The 14,707-nt window shown below is 38.8% G+C and overlaps 1 protein-coding gene across 2 annotated transcripts; it reads left to right on the top strand.

Moving 5' to 3' along the window:
- The first annotated feature begins 2,216 nt into the window (after window positions 1-2,216).
- Window positions 2,217-7,477, top strand: rhbdd1 (rhomboid domain containing 1). Of its 2 annotated transcripts, none has more exons than XM_034701486.1 (9): window positions 2,217-2,336; window positions 3,178-3,261; window positions 3,345-3,498; window positions 3,595-3,874; window positions 4,292-4,424; window positions 5,080-5,168; window positions 5,289-5,354; window positions 5,789-5,932; window positions 6,020-7,477. In XM_034701486.1, exons 3-9 carry the CDS (start codon window positions 3,346-3,348, stop codon window positions 6,151-6,153), a joined length of 999 nt encoding a protein of 332 aa, XP_034557377.1. In that variant the 5' UTR covers window positions 2,217-2,336; window positions 3,178-3,261; window position 3,345; the 3' UTR covers window positions 6,154-7,477. The 2 variants fall into 2 exon arrangements, with proteins under 2 accessions (XP_034557377.1, XP_034557378.1); XM_034701487.1 differs by having other exon boundaries at window positions 2,318-2,711.
- Window positions 7,478-14,707: the final 7,230 nt, after the last annotated feature.

Below are 14,707 nucleotides of genomic sequence, written 5' to 3'. Positions count from 1 at the left end.
TACACTCACTTCCGCTTTCAAAATAAAATGCATGTATTAGGGTTTTTTATTTATTTGTTTGTTTGTTTGTCTGTTTGTATTTTCTTAATGTATAATCATTTATTTTTCTCTTTCTTCTCATGGTTATACATTAAGAAAATTATTTTATTTTTGTATGTGCAAAATATATATATATTTTTTATTTCCCCCTTGTTTCTGTTTTTTTAGTTTCTATCTATTTAGTTATTTTTTCTGTTTTTTCAGTTGTTACATTTACAAAACTATTTAAGTGTGCTCATCTATTTAGTACTCTATCATAATTGTAAAAAATCAATAAATACACTGTTAAAAAAAAATAATAATATAAGACAAATCCTGACCGGGCGTGCACCACTTTACCAGGATTTTGATGAGAATTCATCAACAGATTGCATGGACTTTAACATTTGACCTCTAATTATTTAAAGTTTCCTCATTGCATTTTTGTTTTGTATCTTCCTCTCATGTCTCAGTGGTAATTTGATCGTACTTAAATATTTCCATCTAGGGCACTCCCTAATTATTAACAATAGGCTATCTGACATAAAAATATTTTTAAAGAATTTTATTCCTTAAAGTTATTTTAAGGGAATTTTTTTTGTCTTTTTAAATGTTTTATTTCTTTATCTTGACTGGTGTGTTTTTTATTAACTGCCTGTTTTATTTTGCTGCCCATGTGAAGCACTTTGTAACTTGTTTTTGAAAAGTGCTCTACAAATAAAGTTATTATTATTATTATTATTATCATTATTATTATTATTATTATTATTATTATTATCATTATAAATGTAGCTGCATCTTCCATTTATCATAATAAAGGCAAATAATGTCATACATTTGAAGCCCCTTTGTGCTTTTCAAGTTTTGTGTTGCCTATTTAAACTAAATAAAAAGTCACCTTTAGCCTACCTTTGAAGAGAGGTAAAGTTTCTGTCCAACGTGGTAATTATTTCGAGTTTGTATGAATGTGTTTATCCAGTAAATATCCAGGATATGCTGCAAACATTGTGATTTTATTTTGAAAAGAGTCCAGTTTGATTTCCGGTATTACTCTGTTCCATTTCCGCTAACTTGACGAAAGATCCTCCACTGTGTCGTTCTACCGCTGTTTCTATAGCAACAGCCTCTCCGCCTGCTCCGGCTCGTGATCATTGGAGGCGGAATAAACACAGAACCAACAGAACTCTTCAGACTGAACTTTACATGAGAATTAAATCAGAAATACTACTGAGTGTAAAAACACGTCTAATGTTCCACAGAGGCTTCAGATCCTGAAGACAGAGAAATGTGATCCTGGTGTTGTGTTCCTGAATTATTGATCGGGGAACTGGACTGCACGTGTTCTTCACTCTTTCAAAGTCTGATCAGAAAGCTTTAAACCCTCTTAAGAGGAGATATACATCACATGGAGCAAACAGGAAAACCTTAGATATTAGTATGAAAACAACAGATAGACATCGAGACTTCCTTCAGATCCAGATATATGAATAAAAAAACACATTTTAAATCAGCTTTAAAAATAAAAGATATTTCACCGATACATAACTTTGTTTATTGGAGGCAGTTGTAACAAAGGAAAAGTACAATGTGGTACAGAGGACTTCCATTCTTCCCATTGTTTCACTCTTTTTTCCCTCCCACAAACCCATCCCACTTGTACTTCAAAAAATAATATGTCAACAATACAGAATACATACAACAATTACACAAATAAGGAAAATAATTAAATCCAACCCAAATGTAAAAATTAATAAATACAAATTAATAAATACAAATAAATAAATAAAATACACCGATACATTTTTGTATAATTATCATTGTTATTTTCTTTTATAACCTTTTGTGCTTGTTTATTTTTTGACTATTAACATATGTACTTTGTAGTATTTCCATATCCATTTTCTTCTTTATCTTATTTTATTAACTTTTTTATTTTAAATTATTATCATTTATTACTCTTATTCTTCTTATTCTTATTGTTTTTATTATTATAATTATTATTACTATTATCATTATCATTATTATAATAATAATGATGATAGTAATAATAATAATAATAATATTATTATTATTATTATTATTATTATTATTATTATTATTATTATCATTTATTTTAACATTTATTGTCTTATCTATTTATTTTGTTTTCTTAAACCAGAAAAACATCACGTACTCCTGAACAGTAGGTGGTGATGTTCACTCTTTACCGCCGGGGATGCAACCCACGAAGAAGAACTTCTATTATGATCACGTGACTGTTTTTCTCCACCAGCTGTTGCTGTGCAGGACCCTGTGGGCGGACCATGGACTGAGTTTGGGTAGGAAATGCATCTATACATAGGGAAATCACACATTAGGATAAAACACAAGTTATAACATTAAAATCCCGAGAGTTAAAGATCATTTGTTGAGTTAAAGAGGATCAGGAAGAAGTCTGTTGCTTGCTGAATCCCGGAAGTGGATACTGTAGAGTGGAAATAACGCGGGAGAGAAGTTTCTCGCAATTACTGGAAATGATGAAACACGAAGAAAGAACCTCTCCTGACCCTTTATACAGTCTATGCTCCTGACGTGTGCTTAAGAAGTATATAAGATCAGTCTGCAGGAGTAACTTCATTTATTATCACTGGGGAGGTTAAAGTACCAAACTTAAAGCAGCATATAGATCCATGCTCTCTGAGAATCCTAAGACAGTAAGTTTGAAGATGGTAACATGTGTGATGGGATGCATTTGTCTTTGAGGAGGATTTTACTGGTTATTGTTAAAATGTACACCTACTTAAGAAAAAATTAAGTCTACTATTTACTGTCATAGTTAACTTCCTGCTTTTTCAAGGATTCTGCACATTTCTGGAAACTTGAGCTTTTCTGCCTCTGGATGAAATATACACCTGAAAAAAATGTTGTTCTACAAGGAACAGCCTCATGAAATGTCACCTGGTGACATACATTTCACATGTTTTGGTACTCAGACTGGAGAACTGGAGATTTGATGTTCAGACTGACTGAAACATTCATCTCACTTAACCTCACTTCACTCATAGAGCTCTTAAAAACTGATTTTGCTAATATTTCTGCAAGAAAAAAAACAAGGAAGATGAAAATGATGCCTAATGTGTATACTTATCTGAAAAATGTCTCTAATATGTTTTCTTTTAGATCTAAGAAGTGTTGGTTTCAGACTGCAGGAGCAGCACCTCCACCTTCAGTCATCAGAACATCGATAACACTCTGTTTCTAAAAGTAAGTTTCCTAAGTTTAATAAGTTTCCAGAGAGAACAGCTTCAAATGAAAAACACTGCTAACTCTTGCCTGGCTGTTTTCAGCATGAGGAACCGCCAGAGGGGATCCCATCTGGGCCTGCTGCTCCTGGCCTCCCAGCTGTACCAGGTGGGTCTGGACAACATCCCTCCGGTCACCCTGGCTGTCCTGGGACTCAACGTGTACCTCTTCCTGTTCCCTGCAGCTCCTCTGATGAAGGTAATGCACCGATACAGCACTCATAACAGAGGTAGAGGCTGGATCTTTTTAAAGTGTTACTCAAATGTGTTACCTCCTACCTGTACCCCCATCTAGACCTGCGTGAGTGTCCAGCAGGCGTACTGGTATGGCGACTGGCGCCGTCTCCTGCTGTCCCCGCTGCACCACGCAGATGACTGGCACCTTTACTTCAACATGGCGTCCTTCCTCTGGAAAGGGAAGAAGCTGGAGCAGCGGCTGGGTGGACCCTGGTTCCTCTACATGCTGTCAGTCTTCTCTCTGCTCACAGGGTTGGTCTACCTGGGGTTGGAGGCGGCGCTTACAGAGCTGACTGACGATCAGTCCTACAGCATGACCTGTGCTGTCGGCTTTTCAGGTACGGATCAAATCTGACAAAGTCCTCTGAGAGGTTCAGAGTAGAGAAAACACTTTTTGTAACTTGTACAAGATAAAGTAACATTAATATTATATCTATCTATTTTATCTATTAGTAAATATGTTGGTTAAGAAATGTTCTGGGGGTTCAGGTTCGTAAAAGAGAACCCCTCCACTCTATCTTCCCTGTTCGTCCTGATAAAGACTAAAACATCCAAAAGAAATCATTTCTCAGAGCTGCCTTTCTGTGTCATCTTTGTTCATCCATTTTTTATAAGATTCACTTCCTTGTGATGGAGTTTTTATCCCCTCACACCACACAGCTCTCTGTCTGACTTCTGAAACTCTCAAACCACCAAAACAACATTTTCTATCCCCTCTCCTTCATTGTCATTTTTCAACACCACTGTGTCTGTAGGTGTCCTGTTTGCTCTGAAGGTGATCAATAACCATTACCACCCTGGAGGAGTGACCTATGCGATGGGAATCCCTGTATCCAATCGCTACGCCAGCTGGGTGGAGCTTGTGCTGATCCACATAACTTCACCCGGGTGAGTTTCATGTCTGAAATCTCTTTATCGATTCCTCTGAGATTCAGGATCCACCTGCGAGGTGTCGACACTCTGCAGGATGAATGCTGATGAATTCATGCTTTTGTTTCTTGGTAGAAAGCCCAGATAGTGTGGGAAGATTTTAGAGACTAGGGCGAAAGTTTTACTCTGAAACTGGATTTTTAAAACCCCTTGAACATTTTTTAACTTTCTAAGTATGAAACAACTAGAGTCATTTGAGAGCATCCAAGAGAAGCACAGAACCTCTATGGAACGAAATCTAAAGTTCAACATGGAACCAGAGAAGCTGAGCTCCAGGCAGCAGCACAAGTTCATCCAGAAGAAGCTGATCTGTCTTTAAGTCGTGACATCACGTCAGCTTTCGTCCCCGATCTTCATGTGAGGATCGTGTTTAATGTTTTCTGTGCATCTTCCAAGGTGATAGGACTCCCTCTGACTTCTCAGGCCTCCTCATACAACCAACAAATACTGTAGAGAGCTGGCTTAATCCTCCTTGACCCTGCCCACATCGCTGAGCCCACATCTGACTCATCTCTAAGAGCAGAACAAACGTCATACATGGCGCTGTTAATAAAGTGTCCACTAGATGGCAGTGTTTCCTGAGTTAAGGATCATTCGTTCTCTGCTTTTTCAGGACCTCTTTTGTGGGTCACCTGGCAGGTATCCTGGTGGGTCTGCTCTACACAGTTGGACCGTTAAAGACCATCATGAAGAAATGTGCAGGTCTGACTCTGGTGTAAACATTGAGTCCACGGTCAGATCTGTCTGCCTCAGGTTTGATTTAGATATGACTTTTTAAAAAAACATGAAGAATACTTTGTTTGTTTGCTTTTATTAAAACAGGGATTGTGACATCAAGCGGATTCACCTCTCAGCCCGGTGTGTACTACAACTCCTCAGGCTCCTCAGGTACTGAGCATCCACACAAAGTTACTTTTACACAGAGAGAGAGAGAGAGCTTACCTTTCTGTAGTTTGACAAACATTAAAGTGCAGCACAGGACTTTAATCATACATAACCAGAGTTTGATCACTGAGTTAATCAAATCTTTACAGCAGTGGAAGCTTCAAAGGGGTTTAGTGAACTAATGGTTGACTTCACAGTAGTTATGTACACTTCCTGTTTATTGTCATAGTCGACATTCAGAACACTAAATGTGTCTGAAAGCCTGGTAGCAGGTGCAGGAAGATGTCACACGTGACAGGTTTTTAAAGATTCACACCTTAAATCAAACATTATGAGAGCAGAGAATAAATACCTTCAAGTTTTCTCTTAAAAACTAACTTCTGATATGTTCTGTGTGTTCGTGTGTGTGTTTCCTGCCTCCCTGTCTTGTCCTGCAGGCTACAGTGGCACTAATGGAGGATACTCGGGACACCAGCGGTATGCACCAAATCCTGCACCATACCCTTCCTCATCCTACTCAGGTGGGCTGACGGAGGAGGAGCAGCTGGAAGCCGCCATCAGAAACAGTCTGAATGAAGGAGGTGAGGGCAGAGACGGGGTCAAAGTGACGCTGAACTCTTCACCAGTCAGCTCATATTTACAGCTTTGAATCTGATATCTTGTTTCAGGGCGAACCGACCAGAGGAGAGCTTCCCCTCCTCCTCCTGTTCCTTCTGCTCCTCCTGCGTATGGTTTCCACGTCCCTCAGGAGGGCAGCGCTGAGGACATCAGGATGAGGAGACTGAGGAGGTTTGACAGCTGATGTGGAGAGATGGTTCAGGTGACTAAACAGAAAAGGATGAAATCTCTCCTGAAGCTTCAAACTCTGCATCCCCACATGCTGAGGAAGAGCGGCCTGAGCGAGAAGGTCAATCCACACAGCCCGACACTCTGTACAGTGTTTTTACTGTAACCTCACTCTGAGTGCTACCAAAGAGCTCATGTTGCTGTAATGTATCATACAGTGACTATGAAGCTGAGAGGCTTAATGTGCAGGTTGATGGAGTTTCTTCTGATTTGAGAATGACTTAAAGTCTCATGGAGTACATTATTATTCAATATTAGTCTGTTGTAACGTCATGTACCTGGCATTACATTAAATGCCTTTAAGTTCTTCACAACTTTTTTTCATTTTTTACTCAATGCATTACTTTATAAAGCCTTTCTTTTTTTTTTAAGCAGAGTTTTATTGTTTTTTGTTTTTCCACAAACAGAGGAGAATGAAATCAAACATTTATCTTGCTTTGCATCACATTACACATTTAAAATAGTACAAAAAGAGTGGATTATATAAAGAAATTTACATTAGAAAGAGAAAAGAAGAAAGAAAAATAAATAAAATACATGAATCAATAAATAAGAAAAGTATTGCCACAGTGCCACAGCGTATATTCCAAACAAGGAAAACCCAGCCGCCAGACCACTCCCCCTCCACAGGTTGATGTCATGCATATTGCCATTATAATAAGTTCTCTCATACCAAGTACAAGCAAACATAATACCTGATAACAAAAGGAAGAGCTAGCAAAGCTGTACTGATAATAGAGACACAATACTAAAAAGAAGGAGGAGGATGCTCATTAAATGATTAGGTTTGTCCCCTCATCACAAGTTGAGTCAGTTCTTGAGGTGAATAACTGAGCACAGGAGACCACGTCAGTAAAGTACCTCTCATTACCCCTCAGAACCACACTGAACCTTTCTATGTAATCCAAACCACATCAGACCGGGTCAGTATCTAATTATTCTTTTTGTCAAACTGGGACTAAGTTACTGCCAAAAAGTGGTTTTCAACATTTGATGTTTTATCTTAATGGGACATATTATTATTTGAGTGATGCATTATAGCCTCAGTGAAGCTCTGACTCTCTTCATAGTGTTCTTCAAGTTCTGACTGAATCCTTCTTTACTATCAGGTCAGTTCTCCTCACATTACATGACACTGTATGTCATATATCATATATAAACACAAGCCTTCTGTTTAACTGCTCAGTGCTGTCTTTGTGTTTATCAAAGGGGACATTGCTAGTTTCATAGAGGTAGAGTTTCCTGATGCACGTGTGAATAAATGTTATTTCAACACAAAAGCTTTTGAGTTGGATCAACTATTATTTTTTTTTACTTCAAAGTTTGATTTTTGGGCTTTTTTGCCTTTATTGACCGGACAGCTGAAGAGAGACAGGAAATGTGGGGAGTAGAGAGAGGGGGAAGACATGCAGCAAAGCCGGTGACCTCTGCAACAAGGACTATAGCCTCTATACATGGGGGGCCTAGACTGCTAGGCCACCAGCGTTCCTGGATCAACTACTCTAACCCGTCCTAAACATCCACTCACAGATTCGGGCCTTAATGTCATCATGTGTTTTTCGATCATTCATTTAAAGTTACTCACAACTGTTAGGACAAACAGTTATGTGTTACCTCCTGCATTGTCATCCTTAACTTAAGACTCCAGACGTTCTATGCGAGAGACTCAAACGCAGCATTAACAAAGTACATCACTGGCTCTGATTTCACTAAAGCCCCGAGGCATCATGGGAAGTAGGGCATCTTAAATTAGAGCCAAGAAAGCCAGCGAGCGATCACTCCACCCGGTCTGAACTCATGCTGTATCAGACATGAGTCCACAGCCCAGTCCCTGTTTCAGCACCTCCAGCACCATGACAAAGACAGTGTTAATTATCTGGACTCAAAGTGACAGGATGGATGTGGAGCTGCTCTGACATCACATGGATGAGACAGTGTGCATGGTTTGATTTAGCATTACTACCAGGGGGAGCATGGGAGCTGAGTGGAGCACGGGACCCCTGCAGAACATGAATGAGGGAGTCTGAGGAGTGACAGCGGGTATGACAGGACGGGGACAGGGATGACACTCACCAGACAGCAGATACTGCTGCTGCAGAGTGTGTGTGTGTGTGTCGTTTGCACATTAATGGCTGTTCTTGGCATTCTGTTGTTTGTCATGTCCTTGTCGGGGAAGTTGTATCTGAGTTTGTCGTCTTACATTTAATCTCAGATCCTGCTGATCGACTTTGTAAAGAGCTCCTCCTGCTGTGACTGTCACTCCGTGTTAAAGACAGAAATGAAAGGTGCAGAGGAGGAATCCCTGCGTAAGCTCATGTCGACTGATTGGCTGAATAAACTGAACCAAAATCAGAAGCCAGAACAAAACACAAGTGTGACATGAGAAAATGTTTGCAAATTTTTAGATTCCTTGTTTGTTTTTATACATTTATTTTGATTAAATGATCCAAACCAAATATTAAAGGCTCCAGTGTTTTCTTTGAAGTTTTTCAGTGAAGTAGTTCATGAAATTAGGTTGAGCAGACTCTGCAGATGTTCAGTAGCTGCAGGAAACTGGGCTAACCCTCGAGGAAGGTTCTCAGTAAGTTTCAACCCAAATATAACAGAAATATGTTAAATTTAATTAACATTTATATGATTTAAAAATACTTTCTTATAATAAGATAATGTAAATGTGAATGCATGAAATTATTTCTTGTTCCTTTTTGTTTCTCTGGCAGAGAAGTGTGAGATGAGGTCATTTATTTCCACATAAAATAAGAAATAACCATCCATCCATTGTTAGGGGTCACAGGGAGCTGGAGCCTATCCCAGGTGACTTCAGGTGGAGGGCAGGGTACACCCCTAGGTCGCCAACCTATCACAGGGCGAACACTGAAAGACAGACAACCATTCACGCGCACACTCACACCTATGGGGAATGTAGTGTAACCAATTAACCTGCAGAGCATGTTTTTGGACTGTGGGAGGAAGCTGGAGAACCCATGCTTGCATGCAGTTTGCAAGAAATTACAAGAGGACAGACTACTAGACATCAAAACTATGAAATAATCTGGTTTGGCCGTAATCTGGATTACAACAGTAGTCAAACAGGACTATCCATTGTGTGCTAACCCTACCTCTGAACAACACAACTGATGGTCTCAAACACATTAAGAAGGCAAGTCATTCTACAAATGAACTCTTCACAAGGCTCATGTTCATTAGAAACCATTCCAGGAGACCACTTCATGAAGCAGACTGAGAGAATACCAAGAGTGTGCAAAGCTGTCATGAAGGAAAAAGGGGGCTACTTTACAGAATCTAAAATATAAAACAGATTCTGCTTTGTTTAACACTTTTTAAAAATTTAATAATTCCATATATGTTCTTTCATAGTTTTGATGTCTTCAGTATTAATCTACAGTGTTTACAATTATTAAAATAAATACAAACCCTTGAATGAGGAGGTGTGTCCAAACTTTTGACTGGTAGTGTAGGTGGGCTGATAACTTGGAAATACCCCCAAATGTGATAGCAGTCCCGTCCCTCCGCTCTGTGCTCCACACCCACTCTGACTCTCTGGAAAGAAAACACCCTTCCACCCGATCCACAGTGATGCTACATTGAGCTCACAATGACTCCTCAAGGACCGAGTGAACAAGCTTCTGGCAAAAGACCGAATCAGAGTTTGGATCACATTTCTGGGCTCCCTGCAGTGCAGTGATTAACTTCATTAAACCCTGCTCAGCAGCCCCTGAAGTCTGGAGGAGAATGGTATTAACTTGTGCTGCTGTGTAAGCCTGGGCTCATTTTTACCTCATTTTTATCACTGGTGTGACAGAGTTACCTCCGCTCATGACTCAAGAAACTTGACACACTATTTATAGGATAATCTCATGAAATCCCCACATCCCTCCCTAACCACCCTCACCCTCCCTCTTCTAATTATCCTGTTGACTTTGTTCTCTGCGCTCCGTGTTCTTCCCTGCCACACAGTGGAACTTAATGGAACTTCCTGCTTCACCATCAAAGGCCCTGTGCTCCCACCCAATGTCTTCATGTTGATTAGAGCTTTAATCAGCCTAAAGAACAGGACTCACTAAACAACAAACAGATATAGAAGAGGAAGCTGTTCTTTAAAGACAGAGCAGGGAGGGGATCTTTGATCGTATAGACGAGGTCTTTGTGTAAAGCCAAAGGTTTGTGAAAGGGTTCACATGGTTTGATCCAGAGACGGGGGATGTAGACTGAGATTTTTATTTATGTCCTGAGGTGATTGATCATGTAAATGCTAATTTAATATTCAGTTAAAAGTTGTCAAAAATATCTGGGTAGTTCAAGAGGAAACTTATGAGCTATATTTGGCGTGACTGGCTGAAGGAATCACTGTAGGAATGAATTAACAATCGTATCATGGTTCACAGGGAGTAATGTAATTAACATGTAATTATTAAAGGCTAGGTTTAATGGCTTTTTTTCCCTGTTTATTTGAATTTTAACACATTACATATAAAAGATCAATTAAAATATTTAAAGGAAGAGATGTTTTGTATAAGAGACAATAAATGAATGAATGAAAAAGCAACCAATGATAATAAATGATAATAATTTAGAATAAAAGATAAATAAATAAAAAAGGAAATAAATAACTGAAACTACAATTAGATAAATAGGTTAATATTTAAAATATAAATAAGTGGAAAGGGTAAAAAAAAAAAAAAAAAGCAATAAGAATAATCATAAATAAAATAAAATAAATATATATTAAAGCTGCTGTGAGGAACTTTTGTTTTGTATCGATTCCTGCGCCCCCTTGTGGACAAAGTGATACCTCTTATCTCTTGTCCTTTACATGCAAAAGTAGTGTTTTCAACAAAAACCTCATCCTGTTGTCTTTTAACAGTCAACTTTATCAGGCAATGTGATTATTTTCCATGAAAACAGTCAAATAAAGACTGTTTCTGAAGCAAGATGTCCATCATCTGGTCTGACACCTAACCCCTCAGGGCGGTTTCAGGCATTAAAAATGACAACAGAGAAGGTGTCAGTGTTGTCACTGATGGTCTCGTTTGCTATTGAAGGTCATAAAGAGGCATCAGTATCATTTTCAGTCTGTTTCTCAGCTGGTTCAAAACTCCTCACAGGGCCTTTAAACAAATTAATGAAAAAAAAAATAAAAAAACAACATTACAGAACATGTTTCAAATGGCTTTTAAATTAGGGATGTGCACGTTCAGTGATACAAAGATCCCCCCTCCCTGGTTTGCACCAGAATTACTTATTGCAAATCAGTCATATTTTTACCCTAAAGGTCGACTACAAAGGTACCATTTATTTATTTAAGAATTTACCTTTCAGTTCAGATAAACAATGCGGCTCTACAAGAAATGCTACATGAGTAAATGTGATATCACCAAGAGTAAAAACAAACTTTATCAGTGTATAGTGATGTACAGAGTCATGCATGCACACCGTTACCCCTCTGTGCGTTACACATTGCAGACGAGATGTAACAGGGGGTAATATTGTGCCTTATAATGGCAGTATGTAAGCTTCTAATGATGGCACAGGTCAACATTACCTGACAGAATTGAGTCCTGATACAGTGACATCCACTCCATCAACAAATATCTGAAAACTGCTGTCCTGTTTTCAGTTGAGCTCCTGACATGCAGCCTCCTCCTCTTAACCTCCACCCCTTCTTTTCCACATCTCAGTGTCTCCTCTCTCCTGCTTTAGATTTTTGTAGCTCTTTGTGTTTTGATTCCTCCCCAGTGTCTGCTCTCCACCTTTTCTGAATCTCTCTCTCTCTCTCTCTCTCTCTCTCTCTCTCTCTCTCTCTCTCTCTCTCTCTCTCTCTCTCTCTCTCTCCTGCTCCACCATGTTTCCATGTGATGCTCTCTCCCCCCTTCACCCTTTATGTTTCTCTGTCTCTTCATTTTCACAATCCAGTTATAGTTTTGATCCTGCCACACCTCTCTTCCCTTAGTCTTCCTCCCTCTGTCTCTCACACACACTCAGACTGTCTCCTTCCTCCTTGCCTGCAGATCAGAGTTGGCATGTCTTTCAGAGAGCTGTAGAATTACCAAGCTCCTTGATTCAACCGAGCTATCTGGGTGACCCATTTCTGCTCAAACTCACACATTGCATGGTGTGAAATGATGTACTGTAAAGTGTTTTTGCGCATCAGTTCAACAATATATCCTCGCTATACCAGCATGATTTTATTTCTCCTCCACAGATTCAGAAAGCTCGTCATAGAAATGTCATAAATGGGAAACCACAGGGGGCTCTTGGTTCACAATCCCAGCCTCTGGTGGAAAGAACAGCTTCACACATATTAAAGGTGCAGTGTGTATAACAAGCATTTATCAGAGCAGACTTGGTATATATTTTTAAATTAGTGAATAATCACCTGAGTATAAAAATCATTTTGTTTTTGTGAACTTTAATGAGTCTTTATATCTACATAAGGAGGAGATCCCCTTCCACGGAGGCTGCCATCTTGCACCGCCATGTTTCTGCAGCAGCACAGAACGGACAAACTAGAGAGGGCCACATGCATTTTTCTTTTCAGTGATGTAATACACTTTGAATATATTGTCATTGGATTTTCATGGATATATATTCATTATTATCAGAGACACAATTGTGAATATAGACACAAATATCCATATAGTCAAATTAGACTAGAGAGGAACACTTAGGGTGCTGGTAGAACTTACAAACACACCACTAGACCCTCAACAGAAACCTCCTAAAAAACAAAAGTAGGCAAAAAGAGTAAGCACAATAAAAATAATCTAATCATAATTAAATAATAATAATATAATTTAATAAATAAGACATTGAGGAGTTAATTAAAATGTTACGAAAAATAACCAAAGCAATAAAATAGAATAAAATAATAAATAATTTTAAAAAATGTAATGCACTTTGAAGATTTGTTTGTTGTTTGCAAAATGTGTCCTGATTGATGTTTTTGATGGTAAAAACTCGACACATGGAGGATCATACTTATCATGCGTCCCAGGAGATGCCATTTTTTTTAGGTTTCTGACTATCATAGCCACATATTTCTGCATTAAATTATACAATCTTTACCTTACTATGTTTCAAAATGCCTTCTTTTGCTCTCTTGTAGGACTGAAGGGAAGAAGAGACTTAGTGCATGGGGCCACTGGCATGTCCACCCCTTGAAATCCAATTAGCCACTCCAGAGGCCACCCCAGAATCCTAAACTATGATTGGCTGTTTGCCTTGTCAGAGGTGGGGTTTCTGTTAAAATCTATAATTTGGGATGAGTTCAAAGGCTGAGAGTAGATTTCTTTATTAGTGCCTTCAGATGTGACTTTAAAGGCACTATTAGGAGTTTTTAACTGGCTGAGAAACAGACTGAAACTGATGCTGATGCCTCTTTATGACCCTCAAAAGCAAACAAGACCATCTACAACAACACTGATATCTTCTCTGTTGTCATTTTAATGTCTAAAACTGCTCTGCGGGGGTAGGTGTCAGAACAGATGATTGACATCTCAGTTTTCATTGCAAATAATCACATTGTAAGATAAGTCTAAATGTTAAAAGACAACAGGATGAGGTTATTGTCTTAAGACAATTATTTTGCATGTACAGGACAAGAGATAAGAGGTATCACTTTGTACACAAGGGGGCGCCAGAATCAATACAAGCTAAAAGTTCCTCACAGCAGCTTTAAAAAAACGTCTTTTGTAAGTCCTTAAAGAATTAAGCTTAGAAGATTTATGCCACTTTGTCATGTTTGGTTTTTTTTTTAAGTCAAAATGAATATAACTGTGTAATACTTTAATGAATGTAGGTTGTGAAGAAGGGTAAATGTTATTTATTTGTAAATGCACTTGCCACCCCTGCCTATGTGAGAGCCTTAATTGGGCCACCTCGGTCAAAAAGTTCTGGACACGCCCCTGCAATGAAGGGCCATGAGTGCATAGGGGTCCACAGAGAGTGCCTGTGTGCAGGGCCACTAATTATCAATCCTTGCATGATTATTCAAATTAAAATGTCTTATTCAATAAAATATGAAAAGGTGCTTTCACTTGCTGATTATGTTTGTTGTATATAATTTTATATGTGGTGTACCTATATCACTTTTATATTAGTTTTGGTATAATTCCATAAATTCATTCATTCCTCTGAAAACAAATCTCCCCTCTGGGTGCAGCACACCGCAGGGGGTCTGTGCAGGTTTTCTCTGCAGATGCATTCATGTGATTTCTCCCTTTGAGGAGGAGAAGAGAAGAGATGGAATTATATAAATGAACTGTATGTTTTAGGGGTGATGGCATTTTATTTGAAGGGTATTTAATGTTTCTCATCACCCCACTGTGATCCCCTCCAACACATTCATTACACATCCTTTCAGTTTAATAGAGACAAGAAATAAAGACAGTACAGCTGAGGATGATGAACCAATGTGAAATTTAGGAGTCTGTCGACACTCCACCCACCTCCCCATCCGACCCCCCCATATCTGCTGTATAGTCGCGGGA

Source organism: Notolabrus celidotus, chromosome 14 (assembly GCF_009762535.1).
Source record: "Notolabrus celidotus isolate fNotCel1 chromosome 14, fNotCel1.pri, whole genome shotgun sequence".
NCBI lineage: Eukaryota > Metazoa > Chordata > Actinopteri > Labriformes > Labridae > Notolabrus > Notolabrus celidotus.
This window is presented reverse-complemented; position numbering and strand designations above follow the sequence as displayed.

What these genes read in the sequence shown, in the direction of transcription:
- rhbdd1 (XM_034701486.1), top strand. Translation starts at nt 3,346, where the DNA reads ATGAGGAACCGCCAGAGGGGATCCCATCTGGGCCTGCTGCTCCTGGCC. An exon ending in ATCCACATAACTTCACCCGG is followed by an intron (nt 4,425 to 5,079) that starts GTGAGTTTCATG and finishes CTGCTTTTTCAG; the next exon opens with GACCTCTTTTGTGGGTCACC. An exon ending in CATCATGAAGAAATGTGCAG is followed by an intron (nt 5,169 to 5,288) that starts GTCTGACTCTGG and finishes TTATTAAAACAG; the next exon opens with GGATTGTGACATCAAGCGGA.